The sequence below is a fragment of the Mobula birostris genome, chromosome 23 (assembly GCF_030028105.1).
Source record: "Mobula birostris isolate sMobBir1 chromosome 23, sMobBir1.hap1, whole genome shotgun sequence".
In the NCBI taxonomy this organism is placed as follows: domain Eukaryota; kingdom Metazoa; phylum Chordata; class Chondrichthyes; order Myliobatiformes; family Myliobatidae; genus Mobula; species Mobula birostris.
Genome location: NC_092392.1, coordinates 59,215,597 through 59,235,854, shown reverse-complemented (window position 1 = coordinate 59,235,854; position 20,258 = coordinate 59,215,597). Strand labels below are relative to the sequence as shown.

The following is a 20,258-nucleotide window of genomic DNA, read 5'->3' as shown; positions in this document are numbered from 1 at the left end:
AGCCAAATGGTTTTAGATTAGTGTTCTGTTGATTAGTGTGGAAAAAAAACAAATTAAATCCACTGTGATTCACTGTTGTAGAACAATAAAACATGAAAACCTCCGGGGGGGGGTGAATACTTTTTATAGGCACTGACTGTACCTTATTATTGTAACATACAACAATTTTATGTATTACACTGTACGACTACTTCTGAACAAGTTTTCATGACACACACTATTTCAGCGATTCTTATTCAGCAAGAGGTTAAATTCAAACATTGCATCGAAAGATGATTCACTGACCTGCCTGTGGTCTTTTATCTGAACCAGGAAGAAAATCTGTGGTTTATTCTACTTTGAACAAGTTATTCTAGAACAAAGTTGGCACATGTAATGTGCAATGTAGCCATTTGGTGGTGCTATTCCACAACTTATGTTCTTTTGGATAAAACCCAAGTTACTACAAGCTGTACCACACACAATAAAAACATATTGAAATTCAGTCCTGCTTGTGAATAGGCTAAGGTCTGACATATAATCGGGACGTAGATGTGAACGTTGTCAGACTGTGTTGTGTGCAGCTGTTACTATGAATGCTCTGTCCAGCATGTCAGAATCCCAGGACACTATTTGGAAGAGGGATGTGAAATTGCTTTCTGAAACTAGGTCTAGAAATTGGACCGCATGACTTAGATTATTTCAGTACTATGTGATTAAAAGTGTACTTGTGTGTTAGGAAACACGATAATGATGGCTCCTGGGTCATTTTGCCTCTCTCTAGAAAGCCGGCAGGGCATTGCTCAGCTTCAGCTGTACTTGTGTGCCCAGGCGTGCACAAAATGAAGTCAAGCTCCTGCTTTTGAAGCATTTCATGAGAATTTGTTCCACATGTATTTTTTTAAATTTAGGGATACAGCACGGTAACAGGCCCCTCCAATCCAGTAGTCCGCACCGTCCAATCACACCCAGGTGACCAGTTAACCTGCTAATGCATTCGTCTTTGAAATGTTCAGGGAAAAGGAGCACCGGAAAGAAACACACATGGTCACAGTGAGAACGTAGACAGTGGCAGGAATTCAACCTGGCTCACTGGTGCTGGAATAGCGTTACACTAACCGCTAAGCTAACATGCAAACACACTCTGTTGCAGACATTCATCAACTCCACACACACACACACACACACACACACACACACACACGCACACACACACACACACACCAGTCTCTGCCACCAGCCACCACAATCAAATGTTCTTGATGTTATTAACTGCCCACTTCCAATTCTCCGCTGGCAACCCAACCCATGAATATCTTCATTCTCTTTATTTTCCAATGCGCTTTCAGATCGTCGACTATTGGAGGTATGGTCACACAAAAGCCACCATCAAAGCTTCAGTGCTGAGGACTGAGTACAACATCAAGATCCTCTTCCGTCCTTTCTCTTGTGAATCTGCAATTCTTCATTTGAGAACTGCTCTCTCCAAATCTGAAGCATTGTCTTTTTGAGTTCCATCCAGTGGCAAACTCCTGCCAGAACTGGGATACAAAGATGCATACCACTTTTCAAGGTCCCAGATGTCTTCACTGTCATATTTTTCCAAAAGATATACTGGTCTTTGTTTTGGCATGTATGATGTTATAGGTATCACTGAGTCGTGGCTGAAAGAATATTATAGTTGGAAACTTAACATCCAAGGATATACACATTGTGTCAAAAGGACAGGCAGGTAGCCAGATGGGGTGACATGGCTTTGTTGGTAAAAAATGAGATCAAATCCTTAGAAAGAGGTGACATGGGATTGGAAGATGTAAAATCCTTGTGAGTAGAGTTAAGAAACTACAAGGGTAAAAAGACCTTGATGGGAATTATATACAGGCCTCTGAATATGTGGGATGAAAATTACAAAGGGATATAGAAAAGGCATGTCAACAGGTGATGCTACAATAGCCATGGGGGGTTTCAATATGCAGGTAGATTGGGAAAATCTGTTTGGTGCTTGATCCCAAGAGAGAAACTGTAGGATGCCTTCAAGAAGGGTTATTAGAGCAACTTGTGGTTGAGCTGGATAATGAACTGGATTTGATGAGGGAGCTTAAGGAAAAGGAACCCTTAGGAGACAGTGATCATAATATGATGGAATTCACTCTGCAATTTAAGAGAAAGAAGCTAAAATCAGATGTATCAGTATTACAGTGGAGTAAAGGGAATTATAGATGCATGTGAGAGAAGCTGGCCACAGTCGATTGGAAGGTGAGACTAGTAGGGATGATGGCAGAGCAGCAAAGGCTGGAGTTTTTTGGAGCAATTTTGAAGGTGCAGGATAGATACATCCCAAAGAAGTATTCTAAAGACAGGATGATGCAACCATGACTGACAAGGGAAGTCAAAGTCAACATAAAAGCAAAAGAGAGGGCATATAATAAAGTAAAAATTAGTCGGAAGTTAGAGGATTGGGAAACTTTTAAAAACCAACAGAAGGCAACTAAAAAAACATTAGGGGGAAGGGGAGATGAATATGAAGGTAAGCTAGCCAACAATATCAAAAAGGATACAAAAAGATTTTTTTCATATATATAAAGATTAAATGGAAGGCAAGAGTAGATAATGGACCACTAAAAAATGACACTGGAAATGTAGTAATGGGGGACAAGGAGATAACAGATGAACTGACAGATGAATAAGTTTTTTGCATCAGTCTTTACTGTGGAAGACACTAGCAATATGCTGGCAATTCAAGAGTGTACAGGTGCGAAAATGAGTGCATTTGCTATAACAAGGGAGAAGGTGCTTGGAAACTGCACCAGAAAGTAGAAAAGTCACCTGGATCAGATGGACTACACTCCAGTGGTCTGAAAGAGGTGGCTGAAGAGATTGTATAGGCATTAATGACTTTTTAAGAATTACTAATTTCCTTAATGGATCTGGAGGACTGGAATATTGCAAATGTCCCTCTGCTCTTTAAGATGGCAGGGAGGCAGAAGAAAGGAAATTATAGTCCAGTTAGCCTGACCTCAGTGGTTGTGAAGACATCTGCTGTAAAGGTGCAACATGTTACCTCATATTGTCTCTGTTGCTGGAGAGATGGCAGGGAATTTACACTTCAGCACTGGTTGTGCCCAGAACACTATTGCAATCCAGTGTCCAAGAAGAGTGTTTGTAAAGTTTGTTGTTGTTCAGTCGTTGAATTGAGTCGGACTCTTCGTGGCCTCATGGTCTCCTGTACACCAAGCCTTCTTGTTGGAAACTGTCTCTCTAAGATCCCCCAAGGTCATACACATTGTCTGGGTGGTATTATTTATCCATCGTAGCCTCTGTTGTCCTCTCCTTTTACCTTCTGTTTTACCCAACGTGAGAGTCTTCTCCAAGGAATCCTGTCTTCTCATGATGTGGCCAAAATATTTGAGTTTTTATCTCATAATCAAGCCTCCTAGTGAGCATTCTGGCTGTATTTCTTCAAGTATTGACTTGTTGGATCTTCTTGCTGTCCAAAGAGCTCTTAAAACTTCCCTCCAGCATCCAAGTTCAAAGGTGTTGATTCTTTTGTATTCAGCCTTACTAATAGTCTAGCTCTCACAGCCATACACCACAACTGGAAATACCACAGACTTGACTATACGGATCTTCACAGACAATGTTATAGAACCATAGAACACTACAGCACAGAAAACAGGCCTTTCGGCCCTTCTAGTCTGTGCCGAAACTTTATTCTGCTAGTCCCATTGACCTGCACCCAGTCCATAACCCTCCAGACCTCTCCCATCCATGTATCTATCCAATTTATTCTTAAAACTTAAGAGTGAGCCCACATTTACCTCATCAGATGGCAGCTCGTTCCACACTCCCACCACTCTCTGAGTGAAGAAGTTCCCCCTAAACCTTTCCCCTCTCACCCTAAAGCCATGTTTTCTCGTATTTATCTCTCCGAATCTAAGTGGAAAGAGCCTACTTGCATTTACTCTGTCTATACCCCTCATAATTTTGAAAACCTCTATCAAATCCCCCCTCATTCTTCTGCGCTCCAAGGATAAAGTCCTACTCTGTTCAATCTTTCCCTGCAGCTCAACTCCTGAAGACACAGCAACATCCTAGTAAATCTTCTCTGCACTCTTTCAATCTTACTGATCTCCTTCCTATAGTTAGGTGACCAGAACTGCACACAATACTCCAAATTTGGCCTCACCAATGTCTTATACAACCTCACCATAACATCCAACTCCTATACTCAATACTTTGATTTATGAATGTCAGGATGCCAAAAGCCTTCTTTACAACCCTGTCTACCTGTGACACCACTTTCAGGGAATTATGTATCTGACTCCCAGATCCCTTTGTTCCTCCACATTCCTCAGTGCCCTACCTGCCGTACTGTGTATGTCCTACCTTGATTTGTCCTTCCAAAATGCAACACTTCACACTTGTCTGCATTAAATTATGTATCTGCTCTTCAGTATTTTATCTAAATTTGCCATTGTTACCCTCTCCTGAAGTAAGCGCCATTTAAAATCGTGGCTGCAGTTACCACCTGTAGAAATTTTTGAACCGAGGAAGACAAAATCCGTTACTACTTCCACTTCCTTTCCATTTATTACCACGGAGTTAACAGGGCTGGTGGACATAATCTGGTTTTCTTAATGCTGAGCAACAAGCCAGCTTTTGCATTTTCTTCTTTCACTTTGATGAGAAGCTTCCTCAGATCCTCCTCACTTTCAGCCATTAAAGTAGTGTCACCTGCATATCTGAGGTTCTTAAGATTTCATCCGGCAATTTCGATTCCAACATCTGAGTCCTTTAGACCAGCATTCCTCATAATGTTTTCAATATATCGATGAAATAAGTAAAAGTGTTGCATTCAATTTAGTAGCATATCTGGAAAACCTAACGATGGCCTTTAGACGGGAAAGATCAGTTTGTAAAGTATGATTGCTTTAATCAAAAGTTTAATTAGTTCCATCCAAATCTTTCTCTCCCTGGAACAGGTTTAGTGGCACAGACTCCAGAGCAGGGCACCAGACAAGGCCGAGTTAAGCAACGTCAGGCCCGTCTCAGTTTCTGGACTTTGTCCTAGGCCCACTCAGCTTGAACATGTAATCCAGGGTGACATGCAGATACACGTGTGGAGAGAATACTGGTCAGTTTCCATTTCTGCCTGGCCTCTTGTGGGAACATGTTGGGAAAAGTATGGATAAGGTAAAAGGAAAGGAGAGTGCAGGAGAGATTACTGGAGTCTCCAAAGTAAAGAATACAACAGAAGTTTAGAAAGGGATAATTGAACAGACATCCCACCTCTCCCGGAAGTTCTGGGAGTCTCCCGCATATCGACAGTGGCTCCCTGACGTCCGCAAATTATATACAATATCCTGGAAATTGATTTTTTTGAAAGCGAGTGAGCGAGAGGGAGGGAGGGAGAGAGGGAGGGGGAGAGGGGGAGAAGGAGCGGGGGAGGGAGGGAGGGAGAGACAGAGACAGTGAGTGACAGAGAGAGCACCCTGATTGGTCTCTCTTTGTGCTAAGTAGACCTATCAGTTTTCTCTGTAGGCAGGCTTTACAGTCGATTTAAAGGGGATTAGAGCAGCTTGTGGTGAGCCCATTAGAAAAAAGGGCAATTCAGGATTTGGTGTTTTACAATTAACTAGATTTGATTAGGGAATTTAATGTAAGGGAACCCTTAAGAGGCAGTGATCATAATATAATTGAATTCACTCTTCAGTTTGAGAAGGAGAAACTAAAATCAGACGTATCAGTATCATAGTTGAGTAAAGGTAATGACAGAGGAACTAGAGAGTGCTGCTAAAGTTGATTGGAAGAAAGGGCCAGCTCCGATGATATTAGAGCAGACATGGGTAGAATCAATAGATTTTGGCATGGTTCCAGAGGACTAGAAAATTGCAGATGTCTCTCTACACTTCAGGGGGGGGGGGGGAGGCAGAAGAAAGGAAATTGTAGGCCAGTTAGCCTGACCTCAGTGGCTGTGAAGATGATGTAAAGGATATAAATTGTAAAGTTTGTGGTTTTGAGGTACTTGGAGGCAAATGATAAAATAGGCAAAGTCAGCATGTTTTCCTTAAGGGAAAATCCTGCCTGACAAATCTGTTAGAATTCTTTGAGGAAATAACTAGCATGATAGACAAAGGAGAATCGGTTGATGTTGTGTACTTGGATTTTCAGAAGGCTTTTGACAAGGTGCCACACATGAAACTGCTTAACAAGAGAAGAGCCCATGGTATCACTGGAGAGATACTTGCTTGGATAGAGCATTGGCTGACTGGCAGGAGACAAAGAGTGGGAATAAAGGGATTGTTTTCTGATTGGCTGCCTGTGACTAGTGGTGTTCTGCAGTGGTCTGTGTTGGGACTGCTTTGTTTTACATTGTATGTCAATGATGTGAATGATGGAATTGATCTTTGAGGCCAGGTTTGCGGATGATATGAAGGTAGGTGGAGGCGCAGGTAGTGTTGAGGAAGCAAGGAGACTGCAGAAGGACCTAGACAGATTATGAGAAAGGACGAAGAAGTGGCAGACGGGATACAGTGTTGGGAAGTGTATGGTCATGCACTGCGGTGGAAGGAATAATAGCATAGACTGTTTTCTAAATGGGGGGGAAACTCAAAAACCTGAGGTGCAAAGGGATTTGGAAGTCTTCATGCAGATTTCCCTGTAGGTTAATTTACACATTGAGTCAGTGGTGAGGAAGGCAAATGCCATGTTAACATTAATTCTGAGAGGACTAGAATATAAAAGCAAGGATTGTAATGTTGACTCTTTGTAAAGCAGTGGTGAGGCCTGATTTGGAGTATTGTGAGCAGTTTTGGGCCCCATATTTAAGAAAGGATGTGCTGACATTGGAGAGGCTTCAGTGGAGGTTCACTAAAGTGATTCTGAGAATGAAAGGCTTATTGTATGAGGAGCGACTGACGGCTCTGTGTCTTTATTTGCTGGGGAAGCCTAGTAACTTCTAAGGTAGGGACATGTTTGGCACAACTTTGTGGGCTGAACGGCTGTATTGTTGAGCAAACTCGAGGGCCCAAATGGCCTAATTCTGCCCCTAATGGTTTTATGATCTTGCATACTGTATGGGTACTCTATGATTTTCCTTGGAATATCTGTATGGTTCCTTCATGCCACATTTTTATTATATCATTTAATACGTATTTTTCTTCAATCCATTCTTACTTATCACCTGCCACCAGTGAGGCTCAGCAGCTGCCTCCACTGCCCCACTAAGAACTTGGGCCTTAACAGTGATTCCTTTCATTCTGCTCAGTTCTTCATTTACCTCTGCATCTTTCTTCAATACCTCTTGTAGACTAGTGCTCCCACCAGCCAAGTGCACTTCATGCCGATTGAGTTTGAGCTGCTCCAACCACGAGCGTCCCAGAAGTGCTGGATAACTATCTTTAACAATGTACATTTGAACTTTCTTTCTCTGTTCATTAATCTCCACTGTAACATGCACTACTCCTCTCACTGGAACAACCTCACCAGTGTAAGTCTTTGAAGTCAGCCTTGCTCTTTCTGGGGTGAGATGTTGCAATTTCCCTTTGTAAACTGTGTCTGACACCAGTGACCCTGCAGTACCCGTGTCCGCCTGTTTCCTCCCATTGTAGCCCCATCCAACCACGGACTCACCCAACAGCCGCCTTTGTGTCCTGAAACAGATAAAACATGCAAAGTCCTCAGTATGCTCCACCTTGGTCATGTTTCTTTTTGGTTTTCCAAGTCATTTTTGTTTATTGCAGTGTTCTTGGTTGACAATGTCTTTTCACTTTCACTATGCATACCACAATCGAGCCATCAGTTTTCACACAATTGCTTCGGCATTCAGCATTCTTGATTCCTCTTATGAAATCTACACCTCTAAGCAATAACCAAAGGTTTAGGCGAATAGTGGTATTTTAAGACTTTCACTATGCCCTCATGAGGCTTATCACCAGACCTAGGAGCTTCCACTAAACTGTGTAGTAAATTAAACAATCTTGCACCCATTACAGTCAGAAAAGTTGCTACATGAATATCATCTGAAATTTGATTTGCCCGTGCAAAATATTAACATTTTTCAATATATGAACTCCATTCTTCTGTTGTTTCATCATAAGACCCCATACTTCCAAACATTGACACCATTTTCAAGCACAATACATTCCAGAAAATATAACCAGTCTTATCTTTCTCTCTCTCTCTCTCTCTCTCTCTCTTTCATTTGTTTTATTTAACCCTCCCATTCTCACTCTCCCTCGGATTCTTCACTCACCACACTTCCTGTGGTCATTTTCTTTTTACTCACCCACATGACACAGCGGTTCACTGCTAGCATTGCACATGGACTTATCTTGCTGAAGGGAGCAAAACAATTATTATCGCATGAGGACTAGTCACCTCGTTGCCAGTTGTTATGCTTTTGGTATTGGGAAGCCGGGTGGCTGTGATTAATCCACATGAGAGACAGCGGGGTGAGAAGCATCATGCCCCAGTTTATTTTACTTGTAAATTTTCTACACAGAATGTCCTCTCACATTACGTTCAGTGCATAACACACAGGGAAGCTCAACAGCAACTCGTAAGAGTCAAAATATAAATGGATACATAACAATAGCACAGTACAGGCCCTTTGGCCCATGATGTTGTCCCGAACTTTTAGCCTATTCTTAGATCAATCTAATGCTTCCCTTCCTCATAGCCCTCAATTTCTCTATTATCCATGTACCTTAGTTTCTTAAATGCCTATGGAAAATGCCTTAAATGCCTTTTTCTAAAACTACTTTAGAATATTTTGAGATTGAGGGACTACTGTCTAAATACATGTCTTTAACTGAAAGATAATTTGTTTACCTAACTACCTGTTAAATCTGAGCATCATTTCTAATGTTTCAGGTTGGCAAGTTTGGAAGATCAGCTGAATGACCTTTCTGAGCTTCATCAGCATGAGACGATGGACCTAAAGCAAGAGCTGGCAAGCATTGAGGAAAAAGTCGCCTATCAGTCATATGAACGGGCCCGTGATATTCAGGTCTGCAGCTTTCATGAACACCTTCTCAGTACAGAACTGTTTTGCCCAGTGCTCACAGACTGACACTGGCCTCTGTGTAATTCAGCCGTTTTAATAATCTCAACTTTGTATTTAAGGCCTCAGTCACGTCGTCGCTCCCCATTCATCGTTACCTTCTTTGGTCTTGCAACCCTTGGGTTTTCCTCCAGTTCTGATCCCTTGAGCTTTAAATGCTTCTCCACCTGTGATTGTGCATTTAGCGTACAGGCAGTGGCAGGAATTGAACCAGGATCACTGGCACTGTAAACCGCTACACTACTGTGCTTTTCCCCACCCTAAGTTACCAGTTAAAGCAAGTTTTTTTGTCAACAATCCTAATAATGTAATTTATTGCTTTAGAAAACCACAATTTGCAGAAGCTGGAAATTAGAACAAAAAAATCAGAAAACACTGGAGGTAATTAGCTGGTTGGGCACCACCGTGGAGAAACATTGACATCTTAGGTCAATGACTATTCATCATTGACCAGAAACATTCTTCTGTTAGCACTTGTACATTGTTAGTGGAACTACAGCTGGGCATTTTTTTTTTAAGATTTACTGGATTGGGTGACCTGTGGTGACATTTTACACAAAATGTCAGAATTTAGGCTTTTTAAGTTACCTTTTTTTAAGAAAAAGAAGCATATGTCATCAATATGTGGATACGATAGGGTCTTTTAAGAGACTCCTGGATGGGTATATGGAGCTTAGAAAAATAGAGGGCTATGGGTAACCCGAGGTAATTTCTAAAATAAGTACATGTTGGGCACAGCATTGTGGGCTGAAGGGCCTGTATTGTGCTGTAGGTTTTCTATGTTTCTATGTTTCTATTTCCAGTATCTGCTTTTTGCTGAAATGCAGCTGCCCTAATCATCTTCCTGTATGGAATATTGTGGAATATGAATCTTGTGCCCCAAATTTAAACTTGTTTTCCCTGTGGAACTGACCGACCAATATAATTTCCTGTGATTGTCACTGATAACTAACCATCATTCTAAGACTGTGACAGTTCAGCAGAGGGTTGAATAGTACATTCTTACCAAGAGGACATTTTATGAAAGTAACTCCTATTCTCTTAAAAGTACAACAGATACCTTACCCTAAAGTAAATGGAGATAATACTGGAAACACTCAGCAGGTCAAAGTGCATTTATTATCAAAGAATGTATAAATTATACAACCTTGAGATTTGTTTGCTCACAGGCAGTCGTAAAGCGAGGAACCCAAAAGAAGCCAATTTTAAAAATATAAGACCAGCCCCTAGTGCTCACAGAGAGAGAAAAGACATGAAACTAATCATGCAAAAATAGACGTGAGCAATAACAACAGCATTCCAAACCAAACAGAGTCCTTAGATCCAAATCCCCAGAGCAGCCAGGAGTAGGCCCAAAGCCTTGGTGTTCATTTCATCATATCAGCGGGGCAGATCACTGGAAAGTTCACAGACATGAAGCACAGCAGCCAGGGGCAGTCTCATCATGGGGAGAGGAGCCCCCAGACTATCTGGGCTAGCGTTTAAGTACGTCCAAACCTCGTACTAGGACCTGGCCCCACCGCAGCAAATCGCTCCACGCTTAGATTTTGCTGCTGGAGAAGTCGTTCTTGACCTCTCCAAATCAGCTCTGCGCCGGAGCGATTCAACCCCGCCTGACACCCAGCCTTCCAGTCTATCTGGGCTGGCATTTAGATTGTCCAAACAGTGTATTGTACTATGTATTGGGACGCAGGCCTCACTGCAGTGAATTGCTCCGGGCCTAGACCATGCCGCTCAGCGATTTGCTTCAGAGCTGGATTTGGCTGCCGAAGAAGTCATTCTCAACTTCTCCAAATTGAGCAAGTCAGCCTCACACCCAGGTAAGCTGGACTGGCATCGGAACTCCTCTGTCCTATCATCTCCCCTACGAATCCTCCACTCCAACCAGCATGGCTCCAACTCCAAGTGCAGTGATTTTGCAGCTCACCAGCAGGGCACATCTCATGAATTCGCCTTGCCTTCACTTGCCTCCTCATTGCTTGCAGTGATAGTTCACCACAATTTACTTCAAAAAAAGTGTTATTAATAATGTTTTTAATGGAATTCCTTTGCTTTTGAATCACCAATAAACTGTTACATGTCTTCGGCAGCACCATCTTAAACCAGAATGACCACATCAGGTTCTGGCAAAAATTCGAGAATTCAAGAAAATGGTAGCAGGGGTAGACCAGCAGGCTTCTCCAACATGTCCTGCCATTTAATCCGATCACAGCAGTTCTACTGCACAAGGGCTTCAATTCTCCCTGTGCCATTTTATTCCTCGATCCATCAAATGTTTATTCACCTTCACTTTAAATACTTTTAATGATCCAGCTTCCACCAGCTGCTGGGGCTGAGAATTCCAGAGATTTGCTGTCCTTGGCAAGTGGAAATTTCTATGTATCCCAGTTTTAAATGCTTATGTCCTCTTTTCTAGACTTCCACCAGTGAAAATATCCCTCTAAGGATATGTTTGAATAAAGTCACCCTCGTTCTTCTAAGTTCCAAGGAATATAGGCCCAAATTATTGCATCTCTCTTGGTAGGGCAACCCTCTCAACCCACGAATTAGACTTGTGAGCCTCCTTTGTACTGCCTGCAACATTACTCTATCTTTTATTTTAGGTAAAGGGGCTAAAATTATGCTGAGTATATGAACAGCTGGAACATAGAATTCAATTTAAGAATAGGAAGATTTGCTTATTCCTACCAAAGTGCATGACTTCGTAGTTTCCCGGATTAAACTTAATTTGTTAGGCTTTTGCCCATTCACAACCTGCTGTATATTCAGTTGCAAAATTGCAATATCCATTTTACAACATGCCTGCCAACCCCTTTTCTTATCATCAGAAGTTCTGGAAATCTTTTATAGGTCTTTCATATAAATAGTGAACAATTGAGGCCAAAGAACCGATCCCAGTATTTCCCTAGTTACCTCCTTCCAGCTTGAAAGGGTCCCGTTCATTCCGTTTTCTACAAGGCAACCAGTCTTCAATTCATTCTAACATATTTCCTCTGATACCAGTAGTTTCTAGTGTGTGCATCAGCCTCCTGTTTGACATTTTGTCAAATACCTTTTGGAAATCTAAGTACATTACAACTACAGGTTCCCCTTTATTATCCTCCTCCGCCTCCCCCATCCCATTATATCATCAAAGAATACTAGGAAATTTGACCAAAATGACATTAAACCACATTGACTAGTTTAAACTCAGCTTTCCTAAATGATTAGCTATTTGATTATAATCAGAAGCAGCAAGGGAACTAACTTACATGGCATTGCCATTCTTTCATCTTTGACAGCAGGTTAAAATAACACTGGAGTGTGGGGGCTCATTGCAGGCTACTCCTTGCAGCTGTGAGGTTAGTCAAATAACCTTCACCCTCCTCCTCTCATGCTGTCATATCCTACCTGGATACCAGAGAGGAAGGTTGTCGAAGGCGGAAGTGGAGTTTGTGACCAGTTAAAGTGAAGCAAACAGATGCAGTTTAGTTACTACTGTGTAGTAAACAGGTCTTCTTAAAGGTGAATGCATTTTAGTCAGATTCAGATTCAGATTTATTTATCACATGTGTGTCAGAGTATGCAGCGAAATGTGTCATTTGCGTTAACAATCAACATACCCAAGGATGTATTGGGGGCAGCCCACAGGTGTTGCCACACGTTCTGGCACCAACATACCATGCTCAGCAGAACAACACAACATAACACAACACAGGACAACACAAGCAGCAACAGCAACAACATCAGAACAAAACAAAAAAGATAACAGCAGCAAAACAAGTCCCTTTCCCACACTTCCACCCACTCACACACATAGGCCTCCAATCTGGAATCTGAAATTCACAGACATCGGGCCTCCAACCTCCATTGTCTGGTCTGGACTTGCTCTCGATCTCCAGACTTTGGAGATTTTTACCTCTAAACTTGAGCTCCAGATTCAACCATCGGCTTTTCCCTCTGGACTTCGCTAATGTCTGGGTATTGATCCCAGTACTCGCCAGTCATGGGTTTGACCTCCAGGTCTTGACCCGAGTCATAGGTTTGACCTTCAGGCTTCAACCGCAAGACTTGCCAGTCGTGGGTTTGATCATCGGGCCTCAACTGATATGACCTCCAGTATCATTGACCTTCGACCTCGGGCCTAGACTTATAAATTTGCACAGATCTCTGATGCTGTCTATCAGTATACTTGAATTTTCATCTTTGTTCAAGTCTCCAAGCCCTGTTCACTGACATCCATGTGTTCAGTGATTAACCTTTCATCTAAAAAACCCTTGTGCCCTTGTTTAGATCCCTTTTTGGACTCAATTCACAGTCACTATTGTGAGGCACTACCACCATGCTAAATAGGGCAGATTTCGAACTGATCTAGTAACTCCAGGTGGGCATCAGTGAGGTGCCAGGGGCCCTCAGCAGCAGATTTGAATGCAACAAGAGTCTGACGTATTTCCCACTTTCACCGTTAAACCAGGGGATCAATGCTGGTTCAGTGAGTGCAGGGAAAGCATACGAGGGGTATCACCAGCACACCTCAGAATGAGGAATCAACCTGAAGTTACAGGATATGACTACTTGAATGTTAATCACCATAAACAGCATGCAGGAGAGAGATCCGATCACAAACACGAGAAAACCTGCAGAAGGGACTGGGCCCGAAGCGTCCTCTGTACCCTTTTCCATAGATGCTGCCTGGCATTCCTCCAGCATTTTGTGTGTGTTGCAGTAGAGAGAGTTAAACAATCCCATAGCCCGTGGATTATTGTGAACGGTGGTGGACACTGAAACAAATCAATGGAAGGGGGACTGTGAACAATGAGGAAGCCCAACACGTTAGTACAAAAGAGAAAGATTTAGCATTTGCAAGAATCTGCAGCTATAAGTACCAAATGGATGATCCACCTCAGCCTCCAACACTCCCCACTGTGACAGATGCCTGCTTTCAGCAAACTTGCTTCATTCTGCATGATACCAAGAAATTGTTAAATGCATTGGATACAGCAAAGGCTATGGGCTTTGAGAATGTTCCAGCAATAGAACTGAAGATGTGGCCCAGAGCTTGCTGACCCTTGGCCAAACTGTTCCAGTAGATACAAAGTTGGCAAATACCCAACAATGTGAAAGATTGTCCCGGTACATTCTGTCCACAAGAAGCAGGACCAATCCATCTGGCCAATTCGCACCCCATTTATCTACTCCCAGGCATCAACAAAGTGGTGGAAGGGATGATCGATGGGGGTATAGAGTAGTAACTTCACATAGTCACTTAGTTTCGGTCTGCCAAAGTCACTCAGCTCCTGACCTCATTACAGCCTTGTTTCACATATATGTTCAAGAGGGATGAACTCCAGAGGTGAAGTGAGGTGACCAAGGATCAAGGATCGACTTTAATTGCCAGGTACATTTATATGTATTAGGAGTTTGCTGTGGTGTGTTAACAAGACATACAATAAAATCAACATCAACAATTATGAAAAATAAAGAACTGCATAAAATAGTTAGAGGTTAAGATAAAATAAAGTACAGATATGGAATAAAATGTGCATAAGTAAATAAATACCAGCTTGTTTTTGCAATGTAAACAGGATTATAAAAAGTAGTTTAAAGTGTATACAGAGCCGTGCTGTGACATAGATATAGGGAGAGTGTGAGTGAGGTCTAACTAGTAACTGCCCTTGATCCCAACAGTATTTGATCGAGAGTGACATTAAGAAGTCCTGGCTAAGCTGGAGTCAATGGAAATCAAACGGAGAACACTCCACTAGTTAGAATCACGTCTAGTGCAAAGGAAGATGGCTGTAATTGGAGATCAGTCATCTTTAGCCACGGGACATCTCTGCAGGAGTTCCTCAGAGTGATGCCTAACGTAAATGAATAGTATAACAGATAAATAAGTGAATAGTTTCAGCCCTTTACCTCTCACCTCCCAGCTTCTTACTCCATTCACCATCCGCTACCCACCCACCTTCCCATCCCCTGGTGAAACCTATCACCTGCCAGCTTGTGTCCTCCTCCTGCACATTCTTATTCTGGTTTCTTCCCCCTTTCTGTCCAGTCCTAACTAAGGATCTCGGCCTGAAATGTCGACTGTTTATTCCTCTCTATAGATGCTACCTGATCTGCTGAGTTCCTACAGCATTTGGTGTGTGTTCCTCTGGATTTCCAGTTTCGGTGTTTATGAATAGTTTTGTCTGTTTTTGTACATTTGTAAAAGTGAGTTGCTGATAAAAAAGACAAACATGTGGGGGTCGGACAAGAGTGAAGGAAGTACGATTGCAAAAGGCTGGAGAAGACTACTGACTGAGCTAGCAAAATGCAAAGCTTTCCAGTCAATCGGGGCAGGGATTTCAAAATCAAGAAGGGTCTAAGATGTCAGGGTTAAGAAGCCATGTCTGAATGAGCAGTCCAAGTCAACCCTTGTTCTTCACCCACACCCCACAGACATTCCTCTCAACCTGGGGGAGTGGGGGGGGGGTGTTGATGAAAGGTATTCAAGCTGAATCATTAATTATCTCTCTGTGTACATGCCTCCTGCAGTTTCAGATTTTACATCTAAAATTAATCTGAAATGGTACCTTATCTGGCTACTTCAGCCACGCCCACTGATAAGCACTGTGTTTGTGTGTTCTTGTGTAGGAAGCACTGGAATCATGCCAGACTCGCCTTGCCACTCTGGAGTTACATCAACAACAGCAGCAGGTGGTGCAGAACGAAAATGCCAATGCCAAGGTGCTGCTGGGGAAATGTATCAACGTTTTACTGGCCATTGTAACTGTCATCCTTGTCTGTGTCTCTACAGTTGCCAAATTCAGCATTCCTCTCATGAGGAGCCGTTTGCACATCATGTGCATGCTCTGTACAGTGATATTCATTCTCATCTGTTGGAAAAAATGGGATCAGCTTCAGTGTCTAACAGAACATATTTTTACATATCAACTGTGATTTCGAATTCTTGTCAAGCAAATGTTACTTTGAAATTAAAGAAAAAATCTAGATAAAGGAACTTATAACATGATTTCCACCTTGATTACCAACATTAAATAGGATTTGGAAAGTGAATTATTTGACGTGTGCAGTATATTATTTATTGCAAGATTCTCTCTAAGATCTGTTCCTGCTACAGCCCAGAGCCAATGCCTCATGGTGTCCTTTTACCTTTCGCTGATTGTCACTTCTTGTGTGAAATAATCCTTTGAACAGAGTTGACTAGTGAGAAATGAAGCCATCGCTGGTCTTTGATCACATAATATTTTACAGACCAACCGGAAACCAGCAAAAGTGGGGTGAGAAAAATGGAACAAGAATATCGTCATTTGTTTTACTTGGATGCCAGCACGTTACGTCCTGAAAGAGGGAGAGCCAACCAATGGACAATGTATGGATGGTGGAAAGTTCACATAATGACTGCCTTTCTGCTCACCTATGTACAAGTCATCTTTTCCACCATCTTACTCAGCTTCGAGGCTTATACCATCTATCAGGAAATAATACTTTCTATAAAACCAGTTCTGTAAATAAACATTTCTATGCCAGCTCTGTGGTAAATCTGTCCAGTGAATGTATTCTCTCTAATTTTTATCTGTACACCTGCTGGACCATAAGAGAATTAATATCTCTGTGCTATGTACTTGTTAAGTATTTGTCATATGTAATTACTTCGGAGAGAGCAATTTGAATACACTAGTACTGTATAGTCAACTTTTAATCTCATGAAGTACACTTAATTGTAGCTCTTATAGAATTTGTCTTAAGTTTATGCTTTTAAATGTATGTACGTATATTTATGTGCGGGGAAGTGCAATCTCTGTCTAACCAGAAGTGCTCAGAACCAGGCCTGTTATTGTGCTGAAAGGCAAGTACATTCAATATAAGAACAGTTAGTTCATATTTAATACACATGGGTTCGGCTTTGTCTCACCAACCCTAACGAAGAGTTATAGAGGGGTGGGAAACGGAGTGCCAGAACAGATAGTGGAGCGGTTGTGGAGAAAGATGTTGTTGAGCCTATATACAAGGTCAGGAATGAAAACATTGAGTGTGGTTGGACTTGTATTTTGACCTGCATATACTTCAATGCAGGGAATATTATAGGAAAGGCAGATGAGCTTAGGGCATGGATCAGCACATGGAATTATGATACTGTGGCCATTTTTGCAGGAGGGGCAGGACTGGCAGATCAAAGTCCCAGGCTTCCATTGCTTTAGATGTGAAAGAGTGGAAGGTATTAAAGGGGGAGGAGGGGACAGACTGGAGAGCTTGTCTAGTGAGGCTTTATGGTGGAACTGAGGAATAACAAAGGTGTGACCACATTAGTGGGATTGTGTTACATGCTAGCCAACAGTCTGCAGGATTTAGAGGAGCAAATTTGCAGAGAGATTGCAGACTTTTGCAAGAAACATAAGGTTGTGATAGTAGGTGATTTTAACTTTCCACATATTGACTGGGACACCCATACTATAAAAGCACTGGATGGAAAAGAGCTTGTCAAATGTATTCTGGAAAGTTTTCTTATTCAATACATAGAAGTCCCAACTAGAGAGAGTGATATTAGATTTCCTGTTGGGGAATGAGACATAGCAGCTGACAGAAGCTTGTGTAGCGGAATGCTTTGCATCTAGTGATCATAATGCCATTAGTTTCAAAGCAATTATGTTAAAAGATAGGTCTGGTCCTCAGGTTAAGATTCTAACATGGACAAAGACCAATTTTGATGGTATCAGAAAGGATCTGGGAAAGAGTGGACTGGGACAAGTTGTCTTCTGGCAATGGTGTACTTGGTAAATGGAAGACCTTCAAAAGTGAAATTTTGAGAGTACATATTTTGTATGTTCCTGTCAGAATAAAAGGTAAAGATAACAGGTTTACGGAATCTTGGTTTTTGAGAGATATTGAGGCCCTGGTTAAGAAAAAGGAGGCGGTACATGTTAAGTATAGGCAAGCAAGAACAAATGAGGTATTTGAGGAGTATAAGAAATGAAAGACAACACTTAAGAAGGAAATCAGGAGGAGTAAAATAAGACAGGAGGTTGTCTAGCAGACAAGCTGAAGGAGAATCCAAAGAGCTTCTAAAGGTATATTAACAGCAAAAAGATAGCAAGGGACAAAACTGGTCCTCTGGAAGATCAGAGTGGTTATTTATGGATGGAGCTGAAAGAGATGGGCAAGATCTTAAATGGATTTTTTCCGTCTGTACTTACTTGGGAGATGACACAGAAGATTAGAGAGGATCAGGTGTTTACTGTCTGAGGCTAATTAGGATGGATAAATCCGTAGGACCTGACAAGGTGTTCCCTTGTATGCTGTGGGAGGCTAGTGCAGAAATTGCAGGGGCCGTAGCAGAGATCTTTAAAGCATCTCATGGGTGAGGATAGCTAAAGTTGTTACATTGTTTAAGAAAGGCTCTAAGAATAAGCCAAGAAATTATAGGCCATTCGTCAATAGAGGGAAAATTATCGGAAAGTATTCTAAACAACTGGATATATAAGTATTTGGACAGAAAAGAATTCATTAGGGATCGTCAATATGGCTTTATGCATGGTAAGTTGTCTAGCCAATTTTATAGAATTTTTTGAAGAAGTTACCAGGAAAGTTGATGAAAGCTCGACTTTAGCAAGGCTTTTGACAAGGTCACATATAGATAGGGTCATAAAGAAAACTTCTGGCACATTGGCCTTCATATAGCTGAGTATTGTATACAGGAGTTGGGATGTTATATTGAAATTGTATAAGATGTTGGTGAGGCCTAATTTGGAACACTGTGCGCGTTTTGGTCACCTACCTACAGGAAAGGTGTAAATAAGAATTGGTAAAATGCAGAGAAAATTTACAGGGATGTTCCCAGAGTTTGGAGATCTGAGTTACAGGGATTGGTTAAATAGGTTTGGACTTTATTCCCTAGACAGGGGTTCCCAACCTGTTTTATGCCAGAACCCCTACTATTAACCAAGAGGTCTGTGGACCCCAGGTTGGGAACCTGTAGGTAAACACCAAGATCCACTGTGGCTATCTATATTCCTAGCAAGTAATCATATAATATAAGACATCCTGCCAGGACTGACTACCATGAAGCCTTCTGCAGCTTGTCCAGCCACAGCCAGACAATCCATTCAAATGTGATCTTCAGGAGGTGTACCTTCCCTTCCAGGTGAGCCAGGTTCATTATCAAATATAAGCAACACCCTTATACTATTGAAGCAAATATCTGTCACTTTTCATTATGAATGCTTGTTTTCAGATCACAAATGAGATGCTGATTTCCAGCAGTTTTGTTTCAACTTCAAACTCAGATGATAACCACAGATGAGTGCATACGAATAGATTAGGAAATGTAGAATTTCAACGAAGAAAATGTTTCAATTCAGCATTAATGCAATTCTGTAATATACATTCTTTAATCATGCTATCTTTTACAAAGATATGTGAACAAGAGTTTAATTTATAATTTAAAAGTAGTACATCTACAAACCAACAAAAACTCTTTTCTCAAGCCCTCTAAAAGCTGTACCATTCAGCCTGAAGAAGGTAGTACAGTAATTAAAATGGTTCACTTCTTTCTCACCCCAGACTCAGGTTTATTATCACTTTCATATGGTAATATGTCGTGAAATTTGTTGTTTTGGGGCAGTGTTCATGGGTTCCTGGTCTGTTCCTTTGTGTGCCTTAAGGCTCCTGCATCTCCACCCTGATGTTAGTATTGGGAAGAGGCAGTATCCGATAATGGATACTGCCTTTTGGAAGCATCATCTTTTGAAGATTTCTTCACTGGTGGGCAGGCTAGTGCCCTTGATGGAGCTGGCTGAGCTTACAAACCTCAGCAGCCTTTTCCGATCCTCTGCATTGGCACCTCCATATCGCATGCTGCTGCAACCCAGTTAGAATGGTGACATACCAAATCTCCTCAAACTCCGAATGAAGTATAGCCACTGACATGCCTTCTCTGCAATTGCATCAATATGTTGGGCCCAGGATAGATTTTCAGCTCCCATACACTCTCAGGGACAGTTGTGTGACCTTACTCCGTTTATGTCACCAGAAATAGAAAAATAGCAAACTATTCAATACTCTCAGTTACTATTTCAGATATTGATGGTGGTTTAGATATTTCTGCCACACATATAATTACAAGTTAGCTCAGAGGTGGGATGTGCAAATAATGTGTCATTAGGCACAGCAGTGTGCAGTCAGCTGCTAGGTTACTGGAGGGAAACATACAATGCAAATTCTGTTGCACAGGCTT

General features: G+C 41.8%; 1 protein-coding gene across 8 annotated transcripts in view; it reads left to right on the top strand.

The window, feature by feature from the left end:
* Positions 1-19,598, top strand: part of tmcc3 (transmembrane and coiled-coil domain family 3) — a 146,941-nt gene extending 127,343 nt beyond the window's left edge. For 7 of the 8 annotated variants that reach the window (XM_072241330.1, XM_072241328.1, XM_072241331.1 and 4 more), the window contains 2 exons: positions 8,854-8,989; positions 15,659-19,598. In XM_072241330.1, coding sequence (XP_072097431.1) covers positions 8,854-8,989; positions 15,659-15,964 — 442 coding nt within the window. In that variant the 3' untranslated portion in view covers positions 15,965-19,598. The remainder of the gene's footprint in view (positions 1-8,853; positions 8,990-15,658) is intronic. The other variant, XR_011882942.1, reaches the window with a different exon arrangement.
* The last annotated feature ends 660 nt before the right edge of the window (positions 19,599-20,258 follow it).